At 50.5% G+C, this 10,982-nt stretch overlaps 1 protein-coding gene across 8 annotated transcripts in view; it reads right to left on the bottom strand.

Moving 5' to 3' along the window:
* Positions 1-5,982: 5,982 nt before the first annotated feature.
* Positions 5,983-10,982, bottom strand: part of PGPEP1 (pyroglutamyl-peptidase I) — a 29,608-nt gene continuing 24,608 nt past the window's right edge. For 7 of the 8 annotated variants that reach the window (XM_031437645.2, XM_031437646.2, XM_064480035.1 and 4 more), the window contains one exon: positions 5,983-8,380. In XM_031437645.2, the coding sequence (XP_031293505.1) occupies positions 8,188-8,380 (193 nt within the window). In that variant the 3' untranslated portion in view covers positions 5,983-8,187. The remainder of the gene's footprint in view (positions 8,381-10,982) is intronic. The other variant, XM_064480036.1, reaches the window with a different exon arrangement.

The raw sequence follows: 10,982 nt of genomic DNA, 5'->3' as shown, positions 1-10,982 counted from the left end.
TGATGCTGCAGAGACCGAGGGATGCCACCCAGTACCAAAGTCACCAGAAGCTAGGAGGGAGGCCTTGGACCAGCTCTCCCTCACAGCCTCCAGCCCTGCTGACACTTTGATGTGGGATTTCTGGCCTCCAGCAACTGTGACAGAATACATTTCTGCTGTTGTAAGCCACCCAGCTTGGGGTCGTTTTTATGACCAAAACAATTCTATCTGCCCTTTTTTCAGTCTGGTGTTTTTCCTTGCAATCTAATGTGTCTGGGAGGTCTTCATAGGTTCTGGAAGCTTCTCCTTGGTCAGTTAAAGGCATTGCAGGTATTTTCTCTCAGTCCTAGGCTTATTTTTTCAATTACTGTATGGATTTTTTTTGGGTGTCCAAAAGTTAGAAATTGTGATTGATTCCAATTGATGTATTCATTTTTTTTTTCCTCGTCAAAGGCAGGATTTCATTTGCCAGGCAGTTAAGGCTGGGGTATGGTTTGCCTCGGTGATGCTCCCGGCTGTGACCTCCCTGCCTTCTGGGTTTGGGCCTCTGCCAGGCCCCTTCAATTCTGTCCACCCCCGCCTCAAAATCAGGACTCATTTGGGGAAGGATGGGGACAGCTGAGTGTGAGTCAGCAGAGCCTGGGCTGCAGGGGGATGGGGGGCGGAAGTGGTCGGCTCAGGGCCTGGGACCGGCTGTGTGGGTTCCTTGCCTCCGGGGTCACCAGGACAGCCCCTGGCCAGGCAGGAAGTGGGTGAGCTGAGGAGTCAGGCTTCCGGCCCCCATGTGCTCACTGCCCGGAACCCTGACTTCCCTCCCACCTCCCGCCTCTGCACACCCCGCTCCAGTGCCCCGGTTTGCATGCCTGCTCCTGGAATGATTTCACTGACCACGGGGTGCATTTACGTAGCGCCTGCAGTGTGCTAGGTCCTGGTTGACGTGTGGACATGCAGCCCCATCCAGGTGGATGCAGGAGTCAGCTCCCTGTCACCGGGGAAAACTGAGGCTCAGAACAGGGCAATCCTATGCATGGCTCACACAGCTTGGAGTCCAAGTCCACCCAATAGCCCAAGTCTTCCTCCTTGGCTGGTTGGGGCGCTTTCTGCCTCTTGGGTTTCTCACCCCCAAACATAGCACCTTGGCAGAGAAAATGGCTAGAAAGTTTCCATGTTTTCTCTCTTTGTCTCTTTCAGTCTCTCTCTTTCTCCCTTGTTCTCTCTGCATTTCTGTTTTTCAGTTTCTCACTGCTCCTCCCCAAATCATCACCGTATGGTGTGTGTGTTGGGGGGTTGGGGGGTAGTGGCAGTCTGAACCCTTGCCTCCTCCCTTTCTGGGACCAGGACATGTCCACGCAGCTCTGGGCACTCCTTATAGAAACTGCTGAATGCCTAGTGGCAAGCGGCCAGTGTAGGAAGGAGAGGATAGTTAAGTTAAAGAGGGTGTTGGGAAAAGACTTATTTGGGATTTCCCATGTGGCACTTTGCCCTTCTTACCCCTACCTAGCCCTGTCATTGTCAAAGTGTCCCAAGATGATCTCAGCATGTTTTCCCATATTTGGGTTTTGAGGGATGCATAGGAGTTCTCTAGGTGTAAATGGTGAGGAAACTTCCAGGCAGAAAAGACAGCCTGGGGTCAGCAGAGACAAGGAAACAGGGATTCAGATGTCCAGCAGAGGAGGCTGTTTTCTCCAGTGGGCCAATGGAAGCCACCGAGGGTGTGAGAGGTGGGGAAGGGTCCAGGCAGAACCTGGAACGGGATGGACTAGAAGGGTCAGACTGGCTTCTGAGGACTTCACCTTTAAGACTGAGAATGTCCAGGCAAGAGCTGAGGGAAACTCTGTTGAATGAGGCCAAGCCTTACCCTTGAATGAGCCTCCCTGATTATGCCTTGGACCCTTCAGCTGCCTGTGTGTTACCTGTCACAGCTGGGACCTCTGCACTGTCCTCCCAGCCTGGGAGCTGCTGGATCCCTGGTGTGTTCCCAGCCCAAAGCCCCGCGCATAGTAGGTAATTCATAAGGGCAGCTGTGAGGAGACCAGGAGACGGGGCTCTAGAAGCTGGGAACTGGCAAAGTGGGAGCCTCAGCTGGAGGAGGAACCTGGCTTTCTGGGGTGTGTCTTCCCCCTAAACCCAGGCTCAGGTGCCTCCCTGTACCTCCTGTTGGCCTCAGAATGGAACACCCAGCACTCACTTGTCTCCTTTCTCTGGTAGTTTATTGCATACCTATTAAGCGCCCAGTGCTGTACTGGGTGCAAGGGACACAGGGGACCCCAGATAGACCTACCTGTCCTCCTGGACCCCCACAGAACCAGTGAGTTACTACTCAGAGTTTGTGGGTTGAAGGGGATGGATGAGGCAGCTATGGGAGGCAGACAAATTGCCTGGACAGCCAGGAGGGCTTCCTGGAGGAGGAAGTAATAATATTTATACTTATTAAGTAACTACTATGTGCCAGACACCCTGTTAAAAGCTGTAAAAGCAGAATCTCACTGAATGCTCACACACGTCCCACGAGTATGGGGAAACTGAGACTCAAAGAAGTGGAGCTCAGGTCATCCCCCACCTCCCAGCTTCTCATGGCCTTTGGAATAACACCCTGACCACCTGCCAGTCCGTCAGGCTCTCTGCGCCATCAGCCCACAGGGCGCCATCACACACCCCTACCTGGATCACCCACTCCCCTCCACACACTGCCTCACAGGGCGCAGGTGAGGCCACAGGGCTTTTCTCTGGGCAGAGTAGCCAAGGGGAGGCAGGGGTTCCCGTCAAACCAAGGAGGCAAGGGGAGGTTTTCAGGTTTTGGGAAAAGGATCCCCCATCTAAAAAGGGCACACAGGCCCTACCAGTGACCAAGGAGCATCTATATGGTAAACCTAAGACTGTGGCCCACACCCCGGGGCCATGGAAAGAGTCAGACTTAGGAGCAAAACCATTCAGCATGGACACCTCATCCGAGGGTGCAAAGACCCTGGGTGCTGTGGAACTTGGAGGGGGTACTCTCTCTCCTGGGACCCATGTTGTCAAAGACAAGCCATTTTCTGTATTGCTGAAGCCCTTTTGGTTTCAAAGCTCTCTTCTTTGAAAGCCACTGACCCTGGAGTATCCTCATTTCTTCTAAGGACAGCCATGGGGGGAATGCTCGAATCCTGCTTGTGCTGTTTAAGCTGCTCAGCTCCAGAGACGCTGGCTTGGGTTCATACTCCTGCCCCTCCTCTCCCTGAGACAAGGGGCTTCAACTGGCAGAGCCTCAGTTTGCTCATCTGCAAAGGCAGCTTAAATGGCAGAAAAAGATTCGATTAGTTTCCCCTACCAGTTTCCCCCATTCTCTGAGAGTGGGAATTCTGCACACACCAGGGGGTCAACGTGATCATGATTCAAATCCCAGCACCAACTCCATTGCTGTGTGACCATGGACAAGTTACTCAACATCTCTGTGCATCAGAACAAAGGCAGGGGGTTTGGAGGAGGAAGAACACACAGTGGAGAAATCCTCTTGTCATTCTCATCCAGCGCACTCATAGCAGCCACCACAAACCAAGCACCAGGTCACCCACCAAGGACAGAACTATCAGTGATTCGGAGCCCTCTCTGCCAGCTGATGACCCTAGGCTGAGGGGGACCCTGGTGGACACCAGCTTCTCACAAAGACACACAAGAACCCACATAGTTCAACTGTTTATTTGCTTTCTGAGGTGTCAAGTTTGGGGTCTCCCAGGGCCCAGCCCCTAGCAAAGCCTGGCAGACCCTTGCCCGGTCTGGGGTCCCAGACACGGGGGTTTCAGACAAGGCACTCACAGGAGTCTCCCCGGGGGGTCAGGGAGAAGCCACCCCGAGGCTGCAGGGGCTGGACTCTCCTTTGGGGACAGGACACAGGGTCACCTTCAGCAGGAAGGGTTTTTCCAAGAGAGAGATTTAGGACAAGATAGAAGCCTGAGCTGTTAAGGGAGTCCTGGAAACATGCCAGGTACCCCCTGGGCAGGCAGAAAGCCAACTCTGCTTCCCAAGGTCCAGATGGGGCCTCCTGTGGCATCCAGCCAGGACTTCGGAGCAGAGGGCACAACTTCAAACCTACTTTCTCTGGGATTTTCCTCCAACAAAGTGTGTAGGACACAGAAGCCTGCGATGAGCTTGGGTGAGCCCGGCCTGGGCAGTGGGGGGCCAGGGCCACCTCCCAGAGCCTGAAGGTGCTTCTCTCTTTCCCGTCCCGTCCCCTTTCTCTGTGACCCGTGTGTACCGGAGAGGCAGGCACTTCTGTGGATCTCTGGGCGGTTGAAGGGAAGGCCTGAGTGAGGAGAGGGAGGAGGGGAAATGGATTTTAAGTAGGGGGAGCAGCTGGGGCTGGACTGGGGCCCCTTGAAGTCTGGGAGCCCCCCAAACTCAGCTTGTGACAACTGCTCCCGAACTGGAGGACAGGATCTCTTAGCAGGTATGCCCAGCGTCCCCCCAGAAACTAACTTTCAAAGTGTATATTTTGGCAAATGCCCTCCCCTCTCAACAGCCATTCTGCCTAGGGTCTAAGGGGACCCTGGCCTTTAATGCACTTCCTCACTGCAAAAATGGAGATGTTTTTCCTCCCAATGGCAGCCCTGGTCCCTTAAGAGGCACTTGTTTGCAGAGAAAGGAAATTTAATCTGAGAAATAAGAATAAAGCCCTTTTCGGCTCCTCACAAGCCTGTGGGTGTCATGGCATTTGTGGCCACAAGGGGTGACCTGAAAATGAGGTGGCTTGCCTCAACCTGTGTGACCACCATCAGAGCCCCACGCTGGCTGTGGGCTCATGAGGGTTTCCAGTGGTCTCAGGGTGGCGGCTGAGGCCTCAGAGAAGAATGGGGCTTTGTCCCACCATTCCTGAAGGGGACTTTTGGGTTCAGACTCTCCAAGGGGCGGAGAGTTCAAAGGTCAACAGTCTAGACAGTGGCAGCAAAAAAGAGCCCAATGTGGTGGGCAGCTTTCCAGGAGCAACTCCCCTCCCCTGCCCAGTCACCCCCTGCGGGGCACGGGCTTGCGGTGTATACAAACACACACACACACATACACACACACACCAGCTGGCCTGGCTTCCTGGCAGAAACTTTGAAGATAACAAAAAGGCATCTTGAGTATACTTTTCCAGTCGTCCCCCTGAGCAGGCCCTTTCTGTTCTAGAAGTTTCCATGCCAGTAAAGAGCAGGGTAGCTGAAAACTATTTTCCTGGTGGAAGCTATGGCAATTTGATCTTTCCCCAAAGACCTGGCACTGACTGGGAAGCCATGATTTCTGCCTTCCTGTCCCCACCCCACCGCCCCATGGCCCTGTCTCTCTCAATGGCCAGGGCACCTCAGTTGTTCCTTGATTTGGAACCAGGTGAGCCAGGTGGCACCAAGTCCAGTCCACCAGCTGGAATTCCTGCTTCTACCCACCTTTCTTTCTATCCACTCTGTCTTATTTCTTTTCCAACTACATACTCAGGCACAGACCACTGACCTTCTTCTTGGTGGTGGTGGTGGGGGGGACCCAAAGTGGCTGAAAGAAGAATAAAGTCATAAGGTCTGAGGCTCTGGCAACTTAAAGGAGATGCCATCACTAGTCCCCCAGATCACTACCCCTGCCCCATCCTCCACCTCAGCATCCTCTGCAGGGGCTCACCAGAGGCCCCTCCTTCACCTTCCCTTGGCTCCACCCCCAGCATCACCTCTCACCTTTCCCCCATCAGCCTTCCCATCACATCCCTCAGCCCATCTTTCTACACTCACTGCACCCACCACTTCTGGCATCGCTCACCTACATACCTACAAGCTGCACTCACATCACAAACCTGTCCCTTTCCTTGTTCTGTGCCCCCCACAGTCTGAGACTCTGAAATGGTAAGGGAGAAGGAATGCGACCAGCCTCACCCCCACCTTCTCAGACAAGGATGTTTTAGTCCGGGACCCAACAAATGCAGACAGACACACCATGGAGTGAACAGATGAATTTGCCCAAAAGAAAAAGATAAAAATAATTAAAACAGGAAAATTAAAAAGCTGGCAGGGAGCGAATGAAATGTTTAATGACTGTCTGATTAAATAAAAACAAGCAATATGCTCTGTATCGTGAACAAGGACAGGGTTCCAGCTTGACTTGATGAGGAAATCTAAAACCATTGCAGGAACATAAAAATGACACACACACACTCGACAATGATCAGACAATAAGTTATATCTCTAAGTTGCTAAATCACACGGTGCTTTAAACAGAGAGAAATGAGGACAAAAGAAAGATAAAAATGCAGAGTCTGGAGATGGTGTGTCTGGGTTCCAGCTAAGCTCAAACCTGGCTCACTTCCAGTTCCCCCCTCCCCTCTCCAATTTGCCTGGATCCATTTCCTCCTCAGAGCCCCACAGATCAGACCTTTAGGGAACCGAGCTAGACAGAGCTTGATGTCAATCTGAATAAGACATCTGGCGGACCCTCTGGCTTTGAGCCTCCCATATTCAAAAGAGCCACAACCTCTGCTCACAGAAGCCAGCTGAGCGAGTAGAAGCAATGATAACCCACATTCCAGATTTCTCAGGAGACAGCAGACTAGGACTGGGGATGTGAGGGAGGCATTTCTGGCAGAGGGAGGGCTGACTTGGGGGGTCCTGATCATTTCACCCTGCCAGCCACCATCCACGCTAACTGCCACATGCTGACCCCAAGTCACCCACCTGCACACATTTCCTCCCGCCCAGAGAAAGTCCAGGACTCAGAAATGCATTTAACTCAGAAACCCATTAACCTGGTTTCCAAGCAACACAGCAGCTCAGCAGAGGCAAGAACTACCCTGGGCATCGGAACAGGAGGTAAAGAGGGTGAGTGTTTAAGAAAACAAAACAAAACAAAAATCTCAGCTGTTTTCAGAAGAACTCCATGCTGGGAAACACCAACAGGATCCAAACAGCGTCAGATCCCAGCATGCCTCACACTTAGGGAGATGATAAAACTGCGTGTTCTCCAAAAAAAAAGAAGACTATTTCCCAGACGTGGATTTTCCTCATGGTTGCTGCTGCCACTCCCTCTCTCTGATGGGTGTCAAGGTCCAGGTGAACTCAGTTGCCTCCTGGGGGTTGTGACTCTCATTCCTGGCTAGTAAATTCCAAGTCACCCCAGGGAGTGAGATAAAAATTTACCTAGTCCTGGGTCCCAAAACCATCTACATAAAAGCTTGTGGCTGCCCTCCTGTTCAAACACACCAGCACACATGGAGCTCAGCCCCCAGACTCCCTTTTGGGCACCCCACTGCTGAAGGAAAACAAGAAGCTGGTCCCCAGCACCAAAACTGAAAACCCAGGCCAGATGTGGGGTAGGTTTGCAGCTGCTACACATTTTTACGTGTTAAGAAAAAAAAGTCACATGCACGTTGAAATGACAGTCTGCCTTCCCGCTGGCGCCCAGCTCCGGAGGCCCTGTGGGTACAGCTCACAGCTCTGTTGTTGAAAGGATCAACCAACTCTTTCAATCTCCTGGGGCAGCAGCTACCCAGCCCCTCCCTGTGTTCTGGCCATGGGCCAGCACCCCCAGCCCCCAGCGAGGGGATCTCAGTGTCAGCCCCCAAACAAAGATGTAGGTCCAGTGTTTGGGGCAGGAGGCAGAAGGGGCCACACCCCACAAAAGACACTTCTGTGTTTCGCTAGAGCCCACGTTTTAACCAAAGGGAATATAAATTACTCTGCCCAAACTAGCGCTATTGTTTTTAAAAAGAGAATAAAAAAGAAAGAAAAGAACCCATGACATCCCAAGGCGGCCCTAGTTGGGGAAGTCCAGGCTGTTGGGACATAGATCAGGGTAAAGACTTTTCATAAAGCTTTTAAATTTTGACAAAACCAGTCCCAGACAGAGGGAACTCCGGAATCCCTCCAACACAGACTTAGAAAAGCAGGTGGCCCCAGCCATGGGATTGCAGAGTGGAGCGCCACCTGATTAGGGTTCTCTGCAGAAATCAGGACCTCAGGACCTCCTGGCTTCCTGGCTGCCACAGCTGCATCCCCAGACGCAAAGAGAAATAGATGGAAAAAAATCTCCAGCTGCCCCCTTCAAATCAACTGGTGCTTTTGCAGAGAGAAAGGGAGAGGAAGTGAGTGCTAAGCTGGCAAATTCCATTCAAATTGGATCCCCAGCTGACAGGCTTTTCGTTTCAGGTCAGGCCCCTGCAGGTGGACGTCTCTCCCAGGGTCCCTGGCAGGATGAGGTCTTGGGAGGCCTGAATGGCTCTCAGTGTTTGTGGCAACAGTTGATTTTGCCTTCTGATTGCTCCAGGACGTCCAGCATCTCCTCGATGATGGCCTGAAGCGCCCTGCCCAGCTGGTCCGCGTTGTATGGCTTGCCCAGAGGGGGCACGTGAACAAAGGCTGAGCGGCCGTGACTCTGGTACAGAGAGGTATAGTAGGTGAAGTCACAGAGGTACCTAAACCACAGGGCGCAGGGGATGGGAGGGAAACCAAAACAGGGTCAGAGAGCGAATGTTCCATCCAAATGCATCGTAAGACATTCCCCTCCCCCACCAACCTCACCAGCAATCCACACGATGGAATATTGCTTCCTCCTCCCCATGCCAGCAAAAATGAAAAAAAAAAAAAAAAAACAAACAAAAACCCCCAGTAACTTCAAGTGCTGGAAAAAAAAACAAAACAGTAACTCCAAGTGCTGGTGTATATGTGGGGAAGCAGGCAGTGTGAGATGCTGCTGGTGGGGATGCCAATTGCTCCAGAGGAGGGCAATCTGGCGGGCTAGTCAAATTATAAATGCAGAGACTTTATGACCTGATGTTTCGAGTTTCTGGACTCTATCTCAGGAGCCAGCTGCACAAGGGCCCAAGAAAGATGAACGAGGTATCTGCTGCAGCATGATGAATAAAAGCAGAACAACTGGAAGCAACCTGCCAGGGTCTGAATGTTGATGGTCCCCTCAAAATCCCTCCCACCCTGTGAGGACACAGCAAGAAGTCAGCAGTCTGCAACCTGTAGGAAGGCCTTGATCTTGAACTTTACTGCCTCCAGAACTGTGAGCAATAACATTCTGTTGTTTATAGGCTGCTGGTCTGGGAATTTTTGTTATAGCAGCCTGAACAGACTAAGACACCACCTAAAAGTCCACTGACAGAGGAGTGGCTTAATAAACTCTGTTCATTCACACAGTGGAATAGTATGCAGCCATTTACAATGTAGGCAGTAGGTCCACAGGAAGACAGAGAACTCACTAGGACCATGTCGTGTGCCCACAAGTGAAAAACGAAGAAAGGGAATTCTCACAAAAAATGCACACCATGTAACCACATCCACGTAGAACCAGAGTGAAACAGGACAAAATTTCAAAGCAGCATGCCAAGTGTCCTACATATGTATGGAAATGTGGGTGAGTTGGAAGGTTCACAACTTAAGTCTCTGATCTAACAGAGGGATTACTGGGGCAGGCGGTGGGAGAGGAGAAAGGGCAAGAGAATCTTTAATACCAGGAAGGTATGAGAAAATATTCCAGAGATATCTGAGTAATTTAAAATTAGTTTTAAAGAAAGACTGTTAGGGAGCAGGGTATAGCTCAGTGGTAGATCATGTACTTAGCATGCATGAGGTCCTGGGTTCAAACCCCAGTACCACCGTTAAAGTAAATAAATAAACCTAATTACCTCCCCCACCAAAAATTTTTTTAATAAATAAAATAAGTTACAAGGACATAACATGGGGAATATAGCCAATATTTTATAAGTATAGATGGAGTATAAACTTTAAAAATTGTGAATCACTATACTGTACACCTGGAACATATTCTACATCTGTAACATAACTTATGTACCTCAACTATACTTCAATTTAAAAAATAACTTTTTTTAAAAAAAGGAAAAAGAAAAAAAACTGATGGTAAATTCAGCCACTTCTTCATTCCATCAACTGAATTTGCCACATACTGCCTTTGGGCTGGAGAAGTATACAAAGTATTGAGAGACTGAGGTACCTGGTGCTGAAAGCACACAGAACAGAGAGGTCTGGGAGGTTGGGGAAGCCTTACCAAGGAGGAAACATGGAGTGAAGACTTGGAAGAGGTGTTATCAGAGGGAGGTGAGTTCTAGGCAATGGTCATGGCATGTGCAAAGGCCCTGAGGCTAAAGTGAGCCAGTGTTTTTGAAGAACAGGAGGAGGTCTGGAATATAGTGGGTAAGGGGAGAGTGGAGGCAGATGAGGATGGAGAGGTAGGCAGGGGCCAGACCACAGAAAACCTGTGGATGGTGGGGAGTTGGGATTTTATTCGAGGTGTAGTGGAAGCTGCAGGAAGAATCAAGCAAGATAGGGACATCATGTGACTTAACTTAATAAAAGACCTGGTAACAGGCTGAACAGTTACTCCCCAAAATTTATGTTCACATGGAACCTCAAAATATGACCTTATTTGGAGATGTATTTTTTGCAGATGCAATTAGTTAAGATGAGGTTATACTGGACCAGGGTAGGCCTTAAATCCAAAGACTCATGTCCTTGTAAAAAGGCCATGTGAATACACACACAGGGAAGAAGGCCATGTGAAGATGAAAACAAATATTAGAGCGAAGCATTTACAGGCCACAGAACACTAAAGGTTGCCAGTAGTCAGGCACAAGTCAGGAGAGAGGCCTGGAACAGATTCTCTCTCAGAGCCTCCAGAAGGAACCAACCCTGCTGACACCTTGATTTTGGACTTGTAGCCTCCAGAACTGGAAGATAATAAATTTTTGTTGTCCTAAGCCACCAACATGGTAATTTGTTACAGCAGCCTTAGGAAACTAACAGAAACCGACTGTTCAGGGGAGAAAGACTGTCAGGGTTGGGGTAGAGGTGGCAGGAGGAACACAAGGGAGGGGGCCGGAGCAACATCAATGTGGGAGATGCCAGGGGTCTGGGTGGGGAGAAGTGGGTAGATCCACATATAATGAGTTCCAGAAGCAGAATCAGTGGGATCAGTTATGTACATATACTTAGCTCTGTGCCTCATGCACGGTGAGAATTATATATTGTGAAATGCTACATAAAGTTTTCAAT

This window comes from Camelus dromedarius, chromosome 27 (assembly GCF_036321535.1).
Source record: "Camelus dromedarius isolate mCamDro1 chromosome 27, mCamDro1.pat, whole genome shotgun sequence".
NCBI lineage: Eukaryota > Metazoa > Chordata > Mammalia > Artiodactyla > Camelidae > Camelus > Camelus dromedarius.
This window is presented reverse-complemented; position numbering and strand designations above follow the sequence as displayed.